At 34.7% G+C, this 19659-nt stretch overlaps 1 protein-coding gene across 8 annotated transcripts in view; it reads left to right on the top strand.

The window, feature by feature from the left end:
- Larp4 (La ribonucleoprotein 4) overlaps nt 1-19659 on the top strand; it is a 67989-nt gene that overhangs the window by 29688 nt on the left and 18642 nt on the right. For all 8 annotated transcript variants that reach the window (XM_071609846.1, XM_071609849.1, XM_027949976.2 and 5 more), the window contains exons 5-10: nt 3389-3525; nt 5045-5148; nt 8036-8146; nt 9834-9887; nt 17734-17946; nt 18311-18414. In XM_071609846.1, the coding sequence (XP_071465947.1) occupies nt 3389-3525; nt 5045-5148; nt 8036-8146; nt 9834-9887; nt 17734-17946; nt 18311-18414 (723 nt within the window). The remainder of the gene's footprint in view (nt 1-3388; nt 3526-5044; nt 5149-8035; nt 8147-9833; nt 9888-17733; nt 17947-18310; nt 18415-19659) is intronic.

The raw sequence follows: 19659 nt of genomic DNA, 5'->3' as shown, positions 1-19659 counted from the left end.
TATGTTTTTAGGTATGTATGTATGGTGCTGAGAATTGAACTCAGTGCCTCACACATGCCAGGCAAGTGCTCTACTACTGAGATTCCCATTATAACTTCTTTATACATAATGAACTCTTGAGCCATGTTTAATTAATTCTTTATCCTAAATAACTCCTTTATCTTATTATCCTCTTTTTTAAAAACAAAATATTTGTTTATTTTTATTTTTTAGTTGTAGGTGGACACAACAACTTTATGTGGTGTCGAGCGCTCTACCTCTGAGCCACAGCCCCAGACCTCTTATTATCCTCTTTACGTTCTTGTATAGTTTGCAGGATGAAAGCAAGAGTCTCCTGACTTTTTTCTCTAATAGTTCTGCCTATGATATAATTCATTTTCTAGAACATACTTGTAATAGTTACTTTATTTTACCTATTGTTGCTGGGTACAGTTTCATGGCTGTAATCCTAGCTACTAGGGAGGCTGAGGCAGGAAGATCAAGAGTTTGAGACCAACCTGCACAAATATCAAGACCCTATCTCAAAAAAAATATATATATATATTTTTTTTCTATAGACCACTTGTGGGTCTGCATCTGTTGTCTGAGTTTTTCTTTTTCTCCTCCACCATAGTTTTTTGCCTTTTTGCATGTCTTACAAATGTTGATTGTATGCTGGGCATTACATATATAAGAAGTATGTAAGCTGTAAGTAACAATTTTCCAATCTAGACAAGAATTAAGCTTCTATTAGGCAGATAGAATGAAATATTGATTGCTTTAATCTAGTCAGGAATTGAACTGGATCAAATCTGAGCAGCCATTTTAATTAGACATAGTTCCTCCAGTTTCTCTTCATTAGGAACATCACTAATTTTTCAGAGATTTGAAGTTAGCTCTTTATCTTCTTAACCCATACAACCTACATCTGGCAAATGCTTTGCTGGGGAGACTTGTTTCATGCAGGTTCTGTTTCCATTGGGACCACACAGATTTTACTTTGCCTTTTCAGCCTGGCTCACAATCTCTCATATTCCTTAGAACTCAGGAAACTCTGTTGTGGGAACTAATGTAATTTTCAATTCATAGTGTTAATCATGTGTCAAGTATATACACTTCATAACTATACATAACTGCCTAAAGCTCTGCTGGCTTCTTTTTTTGCTCAGTATAGTTCCTCTATGCAAATGCACTCCATAAGGTCTTTCTAATATTAGTTGTTTTTGTCTTTGAAGCTTCCACACCTCTCCTATTATCTTTCAAAACATAATTCTTGTAATTTATCCAAGCTTTTTTAGTGTTGGTAGTAGGAGCTCTTGCACATGATATAGTACATCATGTCTAAGACTGTGATGCTGTTCAGACCAGCCAGGTGGTTATCATTTGTAGCTCAGCAAGATTGCCACTAAAGCCAGGCATTGTGGCACACACCTGTAATTCCAGCAACTCAAGGCTGAGGCAGAAGGCCAACTGGGGCCAGCCTGGGGATGTGGCTTAGTGATTAAGCACCCCTAGGTTTAATCCCCAGCACTCCTCTGGCCCCACCCCCTACCCCTCCAAAAAAACCCAAAAAACAAAAAACAACTTGCCATTAATATGTCAAATATTATTCATGAATAGGTAAGTCTGAGATGCTATATCAATTATTTTTATTTACTTCTGAAAAGGTATAGTAGTTTTTTGTTTGTTTGTTTGTTTGGTTGGTTGGTTATTTGGTGTGATTTTGTTTTTGGTGGTGCTAGGGATTAAACCCAGGGCCTTGTGCATGCGATGCAAGCACTCTGCCAACTGAGCTATATCCCCAGCCCCAAAGGTATTATTATTAAAGTTTAATAGCAAATTTTGACACATGATTTATATTATAATAGATCTGCCAAAAGACAGGGTAGGTTTAGGCTGCAGCCTTTTAGTTGTGCAAAAATTGTTTATGGTTATCTAATTTTCAAGTATATTCATTATTCTTGTTGATTAGGATGTTATTAATATGTTTCATTTATATGTGGTACTGAGAATCAAACCCAGTGCTTCACACATGCCAGGCAAGTGCACTACCACTGAGCCCCAGCCCAGCTACATCCTTTTATTTTTTACTTTGAGATAGTAGGGCCTCCCTAATTTTCTGAGGGTCTTACTAAATTGCTGAGGCTGGTCTTGAACTTGTAATCCTCTTGCTTCAGCCTCATGATTTGCTAGGATTACAAGCATGGGCCACTATAGCCAGCTGGACACAAGGTTTTTAAACACTGAACAAAAGAATATCATTCATGGAACCCATATTCTGGTGTGGGGACAGGAAACAATAAGCAATATAATTAAGTAGTTTATAGTAATATGTTTGAACATTGCTGTGGGAAAAAATTTAAAGTACGGTTTAAGCAAAGGAAAGAAATTCCAAAGTGCCTATGTGTTTGTTTTGTTTTGTTTTTAAGAGAGAGAGAATTTTTTAATATTTATTTTTTAGTTTTCAGCGTACACAACATCTTTGTATGGGGTGCTGAGGATCGAATCCGGGCCGCATGCATGCCAGGCGAGCGCGCTACCGCTTGAGCCACATCCCCAGCCCCTCTATGTGGTTTTAAATATGGCAGTTAGGTCAGGCATCTGAGAAGGGAGCACAAACTTCTAGCAAATTTTGCTAGTCTGCTTCAAAGAATATTTGATATGAATAAAAAGACAGGAATTTAATTTATTTCAATTTGTTAAAAAAGATTGTATGTGTAAGATAGAAGTATTTGTATCTTTTTTTAAAATGTATCTTAGAAAACTATTTTCTTCATTTAAATATATATTTTAAGTTACAAAGGTTAAACATGCTAATAAATGCAGATTATACATTTAGAAACCTCCAGGTAGGCTCAATGGGGGCACATCTGTAATCCAGCTACTCAGGAGGCTGAGGCAGGAGGATTTCAAGGTGAAGGCTATCCTGGCTACTTTGGTGATACCCTGTCTTGAAATATAATTAAAAAGGAGTGACTGCCTAGCATGCCGAAGGCTGTAGGTTCATTCAATCCCCAGTACTGACTCTGCACCTAGAAAAATTCTCATATGCATATTCTAATATTGATGGTAAATTGTGTATAAAATGGAACTATGCACTATCTAATACTTTGTAATATGCCGTTTAATATTAAGCATTTTTTATATAATTCAATAAAATCACTTGTCCAGAACTATGGGGCCAAGTATATTTAGGGATCCAGAAACTTTATGAAAGATTACCAATGTATATTATGTTGGTATCTTTGAACATGAACTTTTAAATGGATTTTTCAACGTTTACTATGTTAATTCTAATAGCATAATTTTGTTTCCCTAGACATAGTGACAAAAGTGAATAAGGTACATTTTTTTCCATAGATGCTTTTTAAAAATTGCTTGTTATATTGCTTTTGTTTATTCGTTTCAGAGAAAACTTGTCAAAGGATCTTTATTTGATATCTCAGATGGATAGTGATCAGTTCGTCCCAATTTGGACAATTGCCAACATGGAAGAGATAAAAAAATTGACCACAGATCCTGATCTAATTCTTGAAGTGTTGAGATGTATGTAAACAATAACCTTTTAGCTTATTTTTAAAACTTAAGAAGTTAAATATTTTTTTTTGGATTTTTTTTATGATACAGGGAATTGTTTTAACTCATCTTACTGTTTATTTCTATTTTTTTCTAATAAAATATTTTTACTGGCCAGGATGGTATATATGTGTATGTATACAGCTTCTATGTCAGTTGTATTTAGCAAGTGTAAACAATCAAATCTCATTTCATGGGCTACTAGAAAGCTTATTCCTAACACCTTGTAAAGCGATCTATTTGAAACTTTTGAACCTACGTAAGGTGAATGTTTACATTATAGTCAGATAAACTCGCCACATATCTACTACACACAATTGAAATGTCACTTTTACAAGTTAATACTGTATATTTGCAACAAACTCATTTCTTTTGTCCTAAAGTGATTTTGTGACTTACACATGAGTTGTGACCTACAGTTTGACAAATACTTCTGAAATTTGGTAAAGAATTTATATTTCTTGGTTGAGGCTCTAAGAATTTTTAGTGGTGTTTATGTCTTATATTAATATTTGCTGTAACAGGTAGATTTTGTTAACAAACTACTTGACTGAATAAAGGCAGATCTTTACTTTTATGTGAAATGTGTTCAAAATATGCAAAAATTTAGTATAAAAAATGTAGTAAGAGTCTTATAGAAATAGAGGATTTCCATTCGTAGTAGGCTACCACCATTTATGAAATTTCTAATTGGTTTGTCTAGACATCATTTCTGAAAAAGACTCAGTCTTATCTACATAGAAGATTGGCAAATAGACCTATTCCTGTTTAGTTTAAAACTCAAGCATTTGAACTCTTTTTTTTTTTTTAATTTTTTAATACTTATTTATTAGTTTTCGGCGGACACAACATCTTTGTTTGTATGTGGTGCTGAGGATCGAACCCGGGCCGCCCGCACGCCAGGCGAGGGCGCTACCGCTTGAGCCACATCCCCAGCCCCGCATTTGAACTCTTAACTGGGTTGCAGTTTTGTTTTTGTTTTTAATTTTGTATACCTGTTCAGAGAAATGTGTGACATCTTCTGAAAGAGGTAGAAATAAAACTTTTGACAATGGGATTCCTCAAAACCAACATCTAAATGGGTTTTAGATCTTTATAGTAGAATATAAAAGTAAATATATTTAGATGAGGCCCTTAACTAATTAATTAATTAAAATCATAATTATAGGTGCTTCGTGCTCTCCAAAGGTTTCTTTTTAGCGTCAACACAGTGCTAAGTTGAAGTATGTACTCTGTTTCTTTTGTTTGTTTTTTCTTGGGGCCTTACACATGCCAGACCCACATCCCCAACCCCCAAAGTACATACTCTGAATATTTAATGTTTTTTGCATATAAACCTCTGTTTTTTTTAAAAAAAATTGTAACTTATGTTTGCTATATTAACCTAGCCTCTGCTAATGTATTCTATGGAAATTAAAATGCATGGTTTTTTAATGGTGTTATTAACATCACCACCTGTCACAAATGAGATCACTTTTTAAAATTTCAGCTTCTCCTATGGTACAAGTTGATGAGAAGGGCGAGAAGGTGAGACCAAGTCATAAACGTTGTATTGTCATTCTCAGAGAGATTCCTGAAACAACACCAGTAGAGGTAAATCATTCATTAATCATTTGTAAGTTAAATGTTCTTTAACTGTGTAAATTGGAGGAGGTACATAAGCAAAACATAAGACAGTGCCCTGTGTTAGTTACTGTCTATAGGATAAATATTAATTTGTTTTGATAATTCTGACATTAGAAAAACAGAGGGAGAAAAACATATAATTCTATGTTCTGGAAGGGTAGGCTAAGCAGTGAATGAAATTCTGAATTTTTTGGTGTGACTCAATTACAGTTAAAAATATAAATGGGGATTTGGGTGCACTGGTACTCATCTGTGATCCCAGCAACTCTGGATACTGAGGCAGGACAACTGCAAGATCAAAGCCAGCCTCAGCAACTTAGTGAGTCCTAAGCAATGTAGTAAGATGAGACCCTTGTCTTTAAAAACAAAATGGACTGGGGATATGGCTCAGTGTCTAAGTGTCCCTAGTTTAATCCCTGGTACCAAAAAATAAATTAATAAATTATAAATGGGCTATTTTGAGAACTTATAGATTCATCTGGAAGAATGGATAAAAAGAATCTTGAATAAGTACTAATGATGTGAGATCAACTCTGTTGGTTAGCAAAATATAAAGCAAAGCTGTAGTCATAAAGGTGGTATGATACAGGTATAAGAATATAATGTTTGAGCTAGACATAGTGGTGTATGCTGTATAATCCCAGCAACTCCAGAGGCTGAGGCAGGAGGATCACGAGTTCATGGCCATGCTAGACAATTTATAGCAAGACTCAAAAAATAAAAAGGTTCCATCCCCACTACTCAAAAAAGATAATAATAAATAGAAAGGACTAGGATGTAACTCAGTGGTAAAATACCCTTGGGTTCAATCCCCAGTGCAGGGGAAAATGAGAAGCCAGGGGTTTTATAACTTGTTTTAAGATAAAGAACTGATTTTTGGGGGGGGGGGTAGTTGGACACAATACTTTTATTATTTTTTTTGTTTGTTTATTTTTATGTGGTGCTGAGGATCGAACCCAGCACCTCCCCGTGCTAGGCAAGCACTCTACTGCTGAGCCTCAACCCCAGGCCCCCCCCCCCCAAAAAAAAAAAAAAACTGATCTTTAAGTGGTTGAGTAACTTGTCCAAGGATAAATGGGCAGTTACATGAGAGAGTCTACATTTAAACTTGATCATCTGATTCAGAAGCCTGTGTTTCTTAACCACTGTGTCCATTTTAAGACTAAATCTAAAAAGTTGAGAATTGATCATTAACTTGTTTATTGTAATTTATTAGCTATGTTTAGAATTTTTAGTCCCTTGCCACATAGTAAATAATGATGCCTTAGTAGCTAATCTTTTTACCCAAAGTCATTCATTATTCAGTATCTAGAATGAAGATTTCCTAAACAGAGAAAGAAGCAGAGAGAAATTAGAAAAGAAACTGTCACAAGATCTTTGAAACTTAGAGTAATGACCTGGTACATAAAATACTCTTTGTTAATTTTGTATTTATTTTAATTTTTATTCTGAATACATAAAGAGTTTACGTACATAATAAAACAAGGTGATAGTGAACAATATTACCAAAAAAGTAAAGGAAGTATAGATGATTAAAATAGCCAGATAAAATAAATGTAGGCAATGATCACTGAAATTTTTATTAAAATAAGTAGTCGAGGTAGTGACCCTTTAAGGTTCCTGGCAAAATAAATTTTTGCTTACTCTAAGTCCAGACTTCCCCTCTTAATGCTTGCAAAAGTAAATCTGTGAACATAATTTACTGTGGAATGATGAAAGTGGAAAATAGGCATTTTATTAAAATCTTTTAAAATGAATTCATTAGACATTTTAAGGGAATAAGAAATATATACAGTATTGATGATATTTTAAAAGTAAAGATCAGTAGTAAGTGGCAACCTAATAGTTTCATACAGATCTTCAGTGATATAATTTTGGGATTACATGGTGATTTTCTAAACTGAAGTTGATGATAATTTACCACTTTCACAAAAGTTATAGAACTTGATGGTTTTCCACTTTTTAAAATTTCAAACATTTGATGCAATGTCATTTATCACAATGAGAACATTCTTTTTTAAATTCAGTGTCTTTGGGCTGGGGATGTGGCTCAAGTGGTAGCGCGCTCTCCTGGCATGCGTGCGGCCCAAGTTCCATCCTCAGCACCACATACAAAGAAAGATGTCGTGTCCGCCGAAAACTAAAAAATAAATATTAAAAATAAATAAATTCAGTGTCTTAAAAATTTGAAGTATATTGGTTAGGCTTCACTGTTGTCATCAATATTCCCGTCAGCTTTTATCTTAAAAAATTGCCTAGAGGCTGGGTTTGTGGCTCAGTGGTAGAGCGCTCACCTCGCACATGCAGGGCCCTGGGTCGTCAGCATCACATAAAAATAAATAAAGGTATTATGTCTAACTACAACTAAAAAATAAATATAAAAAAATTGATGCCTATAATGATGCTTTGATATTTTGTGGGTGCAGTTTAACCTGATCATATTCTCTTACTTGGAAATTTTTGGTTATTATTACATTTCTCTTCATACTTGTAATAAGTAGGTTCAGTGGACTTCATTGGTAAAAATGGAGTTGGTAAAAATAACTTGAACATGGGTTGGTTTGGGGTTAAGTCAGTGACTTTTGATGGTATTTTAATGCATATTCTTTCTTTTCCTTTAACTTTATGTATGTATGTATGTATGTATACTTTAAAAGTATGCATACTTTTTTACTTTCAGTTGTTTCTTTATATTAAGTATCTTTAAATATGTTAACTGACCACTCTTGAGTTTTAGTGTAAATATCTTTTGTTTTCTATTTGTACTTGGGATTGAGGACCAAAAGATGTGAAGAAGTGCTCAACCTTACCAGAAAATCAAAAAGAAAAGTTGACTGTGATTTTTCTTTTTTAGGAAGTGAAAGCTTTGTTTAAAAGTGAAAACTGCCCCAAAGTGATAAGCTGTGAGTTTGCACATAATAGCAACTGGTATATCACTTTTCAGTCAGACACAGATGCACAACAGGTAAGGAGAAAACTTTTCTTGTTATAGTCCTGGTTGTAAGAGAAGTCACAGTATATGTTAACTAAGAAAATGTGTACTGCCTGGGGTTGTAGCTCAGTGACAAGAGTGTTTGCCTAGTATGTGTGATGCCCTGGGTTTGATCTTCAACACCACATCAAAATACATAAAGTCATTGTGTCCATCTACAACTAAAACTTTTTTTAAAAATATTTTTTTAGTTGTAGATGGACACAGTGCCTTTATTTTATTTATTTATTTTTATGTGATACTGAGGATCAAACCCAGTACCTCACACATGCTAGATGAGCACTGTACTGCTGAGCCACAACCCCAGCCCCTAAAAATATGTTTTAAAAAAAAAAAAAAGAAAAGAAGGAGCTGGGGTTGTGGCTCAGCAGTAGAGCACCTTCCTAGCACATGCGAGGCCCTGGGTTCGATAAAATAAATAAATAGATAGATAAAGGTGTTGTGTCCAGCTACAATTGAAAAATAAATATTTTTTTTAAAAAGAAAGAAAAAATATGTGCATACACTGGTGCTTTTATTTGTATTTATTTATTTATGAGTGTGCCAGGGATTGAACTCAGGGTCACTCAACCACTGAGCTATATCCCCAGCCCTATTTTGTATTTTATTTAAAGATGGGGTTTTAGTTGCTTAGCCCCTTGCTTTTTTGCTGAGGCCGACTCTGAATTCCTGTTCTCCAGCCTCCTGAGCCACTAGAATTACAGGCATGCACCACCTCAGTGGCTTTACACGGGTGTTTTTAAAAACTTATGAGTGCCTTGGTCACCTTTTTACTCTTGCTTAACTGGTATCTTTTTTGGTCATCTTCATAAAGCTTCCTTAGTTTCCATTTAAGAACTGTTTGTTTCCTGTCAAATTAAAAAAAAAAAAAAAAAGTAGTTGGTAGAGTGATTGCCTCACATGCACAAGGCCCTGGATTAAAAAAATAAATAGTATATTACATTTATCAAAGTTACTGTGGAGATTGGGAGCTCTGTTCTCAATTGTTGGTATTTCTAGTAGATAGTAGGTAGACCTGTAATTTCTAAAATGTTGAAATTTGACTTTAATGTTTTACTCTTAGTTGTTAACATTTCCCTCTTAAAGCTAAGAGAAATAATATTCCTTTGAAACAAAAATATAGCTGTGTTTGCATTGTAAAGTTAACAAGATTTTTAATTGTCTTAGAAGATTATCTGAATAGTTTTTAAATTGCTATCTAGTGATATTTCTGTTTTGAATCTGATGTGTTTTGTCTGTGGTAATCTATACTAGATCTTCTTTTCTTTCTTTCTTTTTTTTTTTTTTTTTTTTTGGTAATGGGAATTGAACCTCAAGTTGAGCCACATCCCCAGCTTTTTTTTGAACTTTAGAGATAGGGTTTCTCTGAGTTGCTTAGGGCCTCACTAAGTTGCCAAGGCTGACTTTGTACTCAAGATCCTCCTGCCTCAGCCTCCCAAGCTGCTGGGATTACAGGCAAGCACCACCGTGCCTGGCAATCCATACTTGGAACTGTAGCTGAGAAAGGCTTAGATTTTTTTTCTTTGCTTTTTCATTCTGTCACCTTCAGACTGTTGTTTTATTTAGAAACAATTGCTAATCCCAAAATGTTGATAGAATAAAAATAGCTTTAATGAAATGTCTAAATATTTATGAAAGTTCCTTTCTGCTTCATTAACAGGCTTTTAAATACTTAAGAGAAGAAGTTAAAACGTTTCAGGGCAAGCCAATCATGGTAAGAAACATTTGTAAATACAGTAGAGGAATGGTGTGAAACAGTTTTTGTTGTTGTTGTCCTTTAAGAATTTTAAAAAACATGGAAATAATATTTTACAAAACCAATAGTAATTTAAAAGATATTTTTGGCTTGTATTATTTGATTCTTAATTGATAGAACTTTAACAACAGGAATAAAAAACATTCTTAGTACTTTCACCCTCATCTCAATTGACTGCATTCCCACATTAACATTCAACAATTTGGGAACCTAGGAATTGTCGTTGATGACACTTGATCGTGTCTTATCTATTCTTGGGTCCTATGAAATCTACCCTCAAACTTCTTTCCATCACTATTGCTATTGTTTGAACAATTGGAGTAGCTTCGTAACTGCTACACTTTACTGTTCTCTGCATTGCTACCTGTGCTACCCTTATTCATTTTACTAGTGCAAAAAGTGAGAATAACCTACCTGCTTTCATATAATTAGTATGTTATATTATTAAAAGAAGTATATGTCAGGCATGTTCTAAGAATTTATTTTAAGTATTTATTTTTTTTAGTTACAGGTGGACACAATATCTTTATTTTTTATTTTATGTGGTGCTGAGGATCAAACCTAGTGCCTCACGCATGCTAGGCAAGCGCTTTACCTCTGAGCCATAACCCCAGCCCGTGTTCTAAGAATTTGACATATTTAATATCATCCTTATTGTATAGTAGGTCATGTTATTAGTTTTCATGTTACGAATAAGCTATTTGGTAGTTGTAATTATTTTCATTGCCTCTGATGCTCTCCTATTATTATCACCTTCTTTACTTTGAGACTATGAAAATGTTCTGAGTCTTTTAATAGCTTCAAGGTTTTGTATTTCAGATTTAGGTCTTAGGACTTAGTATTTACCAAGATCTAAATCTTAGTAGTATGAAATGGAAATCTAATTTCATTTCTTAACATAAATGAAAATACTATTGTCTCAACATGAAAGTGTTGACTGATTTATTCTTTACAATGTGGTTAGTGCTAAATCTCTGAGATCTGTTTCAGGTTCTTTTTCCTGTTTTCTGCATCTCTACTTTCCTGAACCAATACTAATATTTTTTAATTGCCATAGTTGTGCAATATCCTTATTTCCATATATAAGTTCTTTTTCCTTTTTCTTATTTTTCAGGGTTATGTTGGCTATTCTGAAACCATTAATTTTCCATATGAATTTTGAAACATTTGTCCAGTGCCAATTTTCAAAAGTTATTTGAATTAATGAGAATATCATTAATTTATTGGTTAAGTTGAGGACAGTTGGCAGTTTCACCTTGTATTTATTCATTATTGTGAATAGTAGTACAGTATTCATTCTGGTCTGCTGTGTTTGTGTGTGTATGTGTGTGTGTTGCTAAGGATTGAACCAAGGGCATCATTCATCCAGGCAAACACTTTACCACTGAGCTACAGCTACAGCCCTTCTTAAAAATTATGCTTTTGGGGTTGGGGTTATGGCTCAGTCATAGCGCACTTGCATATGTGAGGCACTGTTCGATTCTTAACACTTCATATAAATAATAAAGGTCTATCAACAGCAAAAAATAATTTTTTTAAATTATGTTTTTGTTTGTCCTTGTCCCACCGGTGGGTGGAGATGGGGGGGTTATTTTTGGTATCTTAGGGTTTTTTTCGTTTGGTTTTCTTTTTGTTTTGTTTAATGTTATAGTCTACGGCAACCTTGGTGAGCACCTTTATTGTATCTAATGGTTGGTGGGTCTTTTGGATTATGAACATGAGAAATGATGAAATCTGCAAATAACCTGTAGTTTGATTATTCCTTCACTTCCCGTTTCTTTTTTCTTTTGCTGAAATTTCAGGTATAGTAATAAAAATTTTTTCACTGTAGTGTTTTGTTTTTCCTCTCTACCATTTTGATTTTTTTCATGTTTTTTTTTTTTTTAGCTTCACATAGCAGTGTTCTTGCCAAGAAATTCACTTAGTTTCCATCACCTCTTTTTGATTTGATTTGATTTTTTTTTCCCATGGTATAGATTGAGGCCAAATCCTTGAACATGAAGCAAGCGCTGTACCACTGAGCCACATCCCCTGCCTGCACATTAACATTTATGCCATCCATCCAAACCAAATGGCCTAATACCTGGAAAGAAAAATGCCAGAGCCAGAAATCCTATATGGTGCTCTCAGCTTAAATAAGTCAAACCATTTGTGTTACTGGAAATTGAATCATAAGGCCTTGGTACATGCTACGCTTGTTCTCTACAACTGAGCTAGACCCTCAGTCTGAACATGTAGAGGCTATATTCTAGAATTTCTATTTTAAAAAATTTTCATGTGTTTAGATTGCATTCTAACTTCAGCCAATTAACATAATTTTTTTATGGTTCCCCCCACCTCACCCCACTGCTGGGGATTGAATCCAGGGCCTTGGCACTCTACCAACTGTGCTATATCCCCAGCCTCCAATTTGTATGTTATTTATAAATACATTTATAATAGCTGGATTAAAATCTTTGCTGTTTTCAATGATGCCCTTGGTTCAATCCCTAGCAACACACACACGCCAAAAAAAACACCCTAAACACACACACACACACACACAACAGACCAGAATGAATACTGTACTACTATTCACAATAATGAATAAATATAAGGTGAAACTGCCAACTGTCCTCAACTTAACCAGTAAATTAATGATATTCTCATTTCTTTTGGCAAGTTCCAACACCTTGGTGTGGCTTTTTGTTCCTAATCTAACCCTCTCACATCTTTTTATTTTTTATATATATATTGGGGGTATATATATTTTTAATTTAATTTAATAAAATTAAATTTTATTAAATTAATATATAATATATATTTAATATATATATATTTTTTAAGTTGTAGATGGACACAATATCTTATTTTTATGTGGTGCTGAGAATCGAACCCAATGTCTTCCACATGAGAGGCAAGCACATTATCACTGAGCTACAACCCCAGTCCACCCTCTAACATCTATTAATTCTGTTGCAGAAATTGCCAAACTTTATTTCAGCAGCCCAATAGTGAATATCACAGGTTTTGTTAGCCATATACTTTTTTTATTAAGAGCGCCCAAAAGCAGTTTATCACTACATAGTCTGAATTAAAAATTTGCCATGTGTTAGAGCAATTTTTGTTGGTTTACCTAATTATTTAGGTACTGGAGATTGAACCTAGGAACACTAAACTAAATCCCAAGTCCTGCCTCCTTGTTTAAAAAATGTTTGAGATAGGGTCTCACTAAGTTGCTACGGCTAGGCTCAAATTTGTGATCCTTCTGCTTTAGCCTTCCAAGTAGCTGTACACACATGCATCATCATGCTTGGCTTTTTAAGTAAACTTAATGCAGGAATTTCAAACATAAATGTGGACAACATAGTACAATAAACCACTATGTACCTATGACCCATTTTTTTTTTCTGTTGTGGTAAAGTGCACATAACAAAATTATTTGTAAATAAATTCCACACTTAATTTCATCTATAAAGAAATTAATGGGCTGGGGATGTGGCTCAGGTGGTAGCGCACTCATCTGGCATGCGTGAGGCCCTGGGTTCGATCCTCAGCACCACATAAAAATAAAATAAAGATACTGTGCCCACCTAAAACTAAAGAAAAAAGACCTCCACTCTGTACTTAATTTCCTACTCTGAGATCTCAAAGTGCTTCATGCACAATGCTACCAATGCTTCAGTTCTTCAGAACTGAAGCTTAAATGTGAATAATACACCTTCTTGTATGCTAATAAAATGGCTCAAATTAGAACCTTAAAAAAAATTTAACGTTAGTAGTTCTAAAGGATAGGGATTCTTTTTTTTTTTTTTTTTAAAAAACAGCCATATTTTAGATGCTTAGGCTATATCAATAAAACAATAAAATATAACCCCCAAAATAGCCACAGTATCATCATCACTGATTTTTTTACTATTATCAGGTAATCCTCAGTGTTTGTATTTTCTTGATTTCCCTTGTCTTTTTCACATACTGGGGATTGAACCCAGAACCTTGTACATGTAAGCAAATGCTCTACCATCCTTTTTTCTTTTCTTTTTTTCCCCCCTTTTTCTTTTATAAGAATGTTGGAGGCTGGGCTTGTAGCTCAGTGGGAGAGCACTTGCCTAGTACGGGTGAGGCATTGGGTTTGACCCTCAACACACATAAAAATAAAACAAAAAAGTTTTTTAAAACTATTCTTTAAAAATAAAGAATGTCTTATAGAATTTCTCTAGGGTATACTTTTTTCCCTTTATTTTCTAGCAGTAGGGACTGAACCCGGGGCTTCATGCATGCCAGGCAAATGCTCTGCTGGTATATGTTCATATCCTTATATTTTGCTAGTTACACTCCCTCTCCTACCCCATCTCTCTACCCCTCTCCCCCCTTCTCTTCCTCTCCCCTTCTCCCTCCCTTACCCCCTCTTTCTTCTTCTGCCTCTCTCCCCCTCCCCCTCCCCTGGCCTCCCCATGCTGAGGATTGAACCCAGGGCCTTGTGCATGAGGCAAACACTCTACCTGAACTATATCCCCAGCCCTCTTTCTATTTATAATCTGCATTTATAAATTTTAATAGACTGCTGGAACATTCCTCTTCCTCAGCAACCCCTTCATCGGACATTCTCCACCCATTTTGAATGCCTTGCTAAATGATTTCTTGAGTGTAGTTTAATGTGATTGTTATCCTCCTGTATTTCATGCAAATTGGTACCTTGATCAGGAATCTTGATCAGATTTGAGTTTGCTATCAGAATATCACAAGAGAGGGAACTAAGACTAGCTGCTGGTGTCATTGACTTAGATTGTGCCTTTTCGTATTGCCTTCTTTTCTGTTTATTAGAGGCTTACCCTCATCTCCATTGTCCTGAGGTACGGCTCATGTGTGAAATGCATGCTAAATGGTTGTTGCTAGCCTTTATTACCAGTTTTTGTTTTTAATGATATGTTGGGGATGGAAATGTAGTTCAGTGGTAGAACACTTGCCTAGCATACACAAAGGACCTGGGTTCTATATCCTGTACTCCAAAAGAAAGGAAAAAAAGTGACCTTTCTTTTTTTTATTCTGGGTATTTAAAAATGTGTAATTATTTTTCACATTGAGTTTGGCCTCTCTGAGTTATCTCCCAAGTTCTTTTGTTTCAGCTCTGGTACTTTTCAGTAGTGTCCCTGCTTAGTAATATGACAAGGTGTTCCAGGCTTTTCTGTAATACCACTGCAAAGACCTGGAATCAGCATGTTTTCCAGTTCCCTGGATTCCTTTATGAGGAAATGATATTTTGTGTACCACTGGCTAGGCACAAGAAGCTTAGTGGCTTGCTGGTTTCAACTTTTGTATTGGGTAAATCTAAGGTTCATGTGCTCTCTAGCCCTTTTTGAGAAAAAGTACATTGAGTTTGTGCTGAAGCTTTCCATTTAATTTCAGGCAATGTAGTTTATATTTCTTCAGTCTCATCAGTGTCTCATTTCTTTAGTGTGAAATCTTGGATGTCTGTGACACTAATATAATCACTGATTAAATCTATTCCATAATTGCACACAAAAACATCAGAATAACAGTATCAATAGCAATATAATGCTGAAAACAATTGAAGAGTGTTAATTATCTTGCCATATTTTGTGCCTATGATTTCTAAGGAACATACATACAATCAGCTGTTTATTTTATTATGGGCTAAATTCACTTAGGAATTCTTTGTTACATAACAAATTAGATATACCTTTAGTTTCCTTTTTCTTGTAACTTATACAGATTAATTTTTGTTTTAAATCTAAGCACATGTGGGCTGGCTGAGGTTGTGGCTCAGTGGTAGAGCGCTCACCTAGCATGCCATGAGACCCTGGGTTCGATCCTCAGCACCACATAAAAACAAAATAATGTGTCTACGTAAAACTAAAAAAACACATAAATAAATATTTTTTAAAAATCTGAGCACAGGGGCTGGGGATGTGGCTCAAGCGGTAGCGCGCTCGCCTGGCATGCGTGCGTCTCGGGTTCGATCCTCAGCTCCACATACAAACAGATGTTGTGTCCGCCGAAATCTAAAAAATAAATATTAAAAAACTCTTTCTCTCCCTCCCTCTCTCTCTCTCCCTCCCTCCCTCTCTCTCTCTCTCTTTAAAAAAAAATAGATTTTATTTAAAAAAAATCTGAGCACATAAACACAGTATGTTAAATACTAATATTTGTATATCCAAGTGTCATATGCCCATCTTACAATAGCCTTACTACATAAACTTTTCTCCTCCTTACCTTTTCTTTTTCTCCCTTAATAGTATATTTTTGGAAATCACTCCAAAATAGTATTTAGAGAAGTACCTAAGTTTCATAGTTGATGAATATCATGTGCATACACCATGATTGATGGACTGTTGAATTGTTCCTGTATTTGTGTTGTGTTTTAGAGGAGGATTATTTTCTCTTTTTTTTTCTTTTCTTCTTTTTTTTTAATATTTAAAGTTTTTTGGTTATAGATGGGCACAATGCCTTTATTTTTATTGACTTATTTATTTGATTTTTTTTTTTTTAGTTGTAGTTGGACATGATACCTTTATTTTATTTATTTATTTTTATAAGTAATTTGCTGAGGATTGAACCCAGTGCCTTGCACATGCTAGGCGAGTACTCTACCACTGAGCCCTAGCCCAAGGAGAATTTATCTTCATTTCCCATTCTGTTTATGATTACTGTTCTTAAATAGCTATGTGCATTTTTTCTTCCAGTTTTTTAAAGGTATAATTGACATTGTATCCATTTTTCAGGTACAATTTTATATCATAATAAGCATATGCATTATGAAATGAATAAATCAGTCTAATAACATCTGCCTTGTGTACTTATTTTTTGTGGTGAGACCATTAAATTTAATTTATGATTTTATAAAAATAATTTTATTTTTTTTTTAATGTATGGGGGTTTCCTTTGTTGTTTTTATTTTGAGTTTTTGTTTGGTTTTTATGCTGGGGATCAAACCCAGGGTCTCACACATGCTAGGCAAGTTCTTTATCACAAAGCTACACCCCCAGGCTTATTTTTAACTTGTAAGGGCCTTTTTCAAACTGTTTTCCATAATGGCTCTACTAATTTAGGTTTCCACCAATAGTGTTCAAGAGTTCTTTCTCTACATCCACTTCAATACTGGTCTTATTGAGAACAGCCATTTTAACAGGTATATGGGGTTATATTGTGATTTTAATTTTCATTTCTCTGATCATTAATGATTTTGAGCATTTTTTTCCTAGATGTTAATTATTTGTATATTGTCATGGTAGGATTGAACATGGTTTCTCTAGCATGATAGTCAAGTGCTCCACCACTGAGATATATCCTCAGCCTTTATAAAGTCTTGAAATGTTCTAGACAGTTGACTAGACTGACCTTAAACTTGGAATCTTCCTGCGTTAACCTCTGTAGTTGCTCGGATTACAGGTGTACACCACTGTACCTAGCCATATGTGTTATTTAATTTCATCTTATGAGCTAGGTTTAGCATCTGTTTCATATGTTTGCCTTTCATTTTTGTTAATTCTGCTCATTTCTAACCCTAGTAGAGTTTTTGAGCTTTTTCATGCCTATTTTTACAATTTATGTATTATTAGAGATATTAGCACTCTTTGTGTTGTAATTAGTTTCACCATTCAGACTTTTCTATTTAACCTTGTTTATTCTATTTTTTTCCTGTGTACAGATTTCTTGTTAATAAAGCTGTCAGTTTTCTTTTGTTCTACTGACTCTACAGTAAACAGAAATAGTGTAGTCAAATAATATGTGTTAAATGTAAATTTAATATATTTGTTAAAATATACACTTGAGTTTTATTATAATGTGCTCCTTTTGCTTCTAGGCAAGGATAAAAGCCATCAATACTTTTTTTGCTAAGAATGGTTATCGATTAATGGATTCTAGTATGTATAGTCAGCCAATTCAAACTCAAGCACAGTATGCCTCACCAGTCTTTATGCAGCCTGTATATAATCCTCATCAACAATACTCAGTCTATAGTATTGTGCCTCAGTCTTGGTCTCCAAGTCCTGCACCTTACTTTGAAACGCCACTGGTAAGTGAGATACTTATAGGATAATAAAACAAAAATTACAGGATTTTTAATCCATCCTGAAAATTGAAGAAATAGGCTGGAGTAGTTCATTTGTGTTGCTATTTATTACTTTGTAGCTTATAAGTCCTTACAGGGTTTTAAATAGTTTTAGTGTTATGAAACTTTGTCAGAGAATAATATTCCTTATTAAGTAATGAACTAACAATTATTCATAAGTCAAGTGGTATATGATGTGAATATTGCAAAAGTAAATAAATAAAATATTTGGCTTAAAAGGAGGCTAAGCTCAATAGATTTCTGTGACCCTAATCCCATTTCTTGTCTTTACCATTGATATTGTTTAAACATTAAAATTTTCTTCTAGGCTCCCTTTCCCAATGGTAGTTTTGTGAATGGCTTTAATTCACCAGGATCTTATAAAACAAATGCTGCTGCTATGAATGTTGGTCGACCATTCCAAAAAAATCGGTAAGATAACAATCATAGCTGAAATTTATTTTAAACAATTCCTAATTGTTCTTAATAAATTACTGCTGTTAATAGCAATACTCATTGGCAGACACAATAAAAATGTTTGTATATTTATTAATACATATGAATGATTCAATCTAGAATTGTGCCTAAATGCCACTCAGTATAATAAATGGGTAACATTTTGGAAAATCTTTGGGGTTAGAAATGTGGAATGTTGTGATACGTATTATTTCAGATTCTGAAGAATTAACTTTGCACTAGGACTTGTGGCACATATTTGTAATCCCAGCTACTTGAGAGACTGGAGATTAGAGATGCGGGTAGGGGATCTCGAGTTGGACGCCAGCCTCAGCCACCTAGGAGACCCTATCTCAAAAATAAAAAGGACTGGGGACGTAGGTCTCAGGGGTAGAGCACCCCTGGGTTCAGTATCCCCCAAACACACACACACACACACACACACACACACAAATAGCTTTTAAATCTCAGACTATGTTCCTAAAGCCTCACTTTTTTTTTTTGGTGAGGAGAGGGTGCAAAGTATACTGGGGATTGAACTCAGGGACACTCAACCACTGAGCCACAGCCCTATATTTTTGTTGTTGTAGATGGACAGCATGCCTTTATTTTTCTCTTTTCCTTAAGATATTAACAGACCTTTATTTTATTCATTTGTTTATATGCAGTGCTAAGCATTGAACCCAGGGCCTCACACATGCTAGGCAAGTGCTCTGCTACTGAGCTACAGGCCCAGCACCACAATCCTATTTTGTATTTTATTTAGAGGTGGGTTCTCACTAAATTGCTTAGTGCCTTGTTGTTGCTGAGGCTGCCTTTGAATTTGTGAAACTCCTACCTCAGCCTCCTAAATCACTGGGATTATAGGCATGTGCCTCCACACCCAGCAAGCCTTACATTTTTATCTTAATTTTTATAGCACTGACAATAGGTACAGCTGTTTTGTAGATAATAAATTATTAGGGCTCCTGTTTACTATTTTACAGAAGATTGGTAAGTATATTAAGTATTTTTCTTTATATAGATGTCAAGTGATAATATTTTGTATGTTACTATGGCTTTTGATAGTGAATAATGAGCAGAGAATAAAAGATGGTTTAGAATTAATTACTAGTTTTGCCCTTTTGGTGTGTGTTTGTAGTGGGGGCTACTGGGGATTGAACTCAGTAGTACTTAACCACTGAGCCACAACCCCAGCCCACTAATGATTTCTTTTCATTG

This window comes from Marmota flaviventris, chromosome 3, assembly GCF_047511675.1.
Source record: "Marmota flaviventris isolate mMarFla1 chromosome 3, mMarFla1.hap1, whole genome shotgun sequence".
In the NCBI taxonomy this organism is placed as follows: domain Eukaryota; kingdom Metazoa; phylum Chordata; class Mammalia; order Rodentia; family Sciuridae; genus Marmota; species Marmota flaviventris.
The sequence above is the reverse complement of the archived record's forward strand: the minus strand, read 5'-3'. Positions and strand labels throughout refer to the sequence as shown.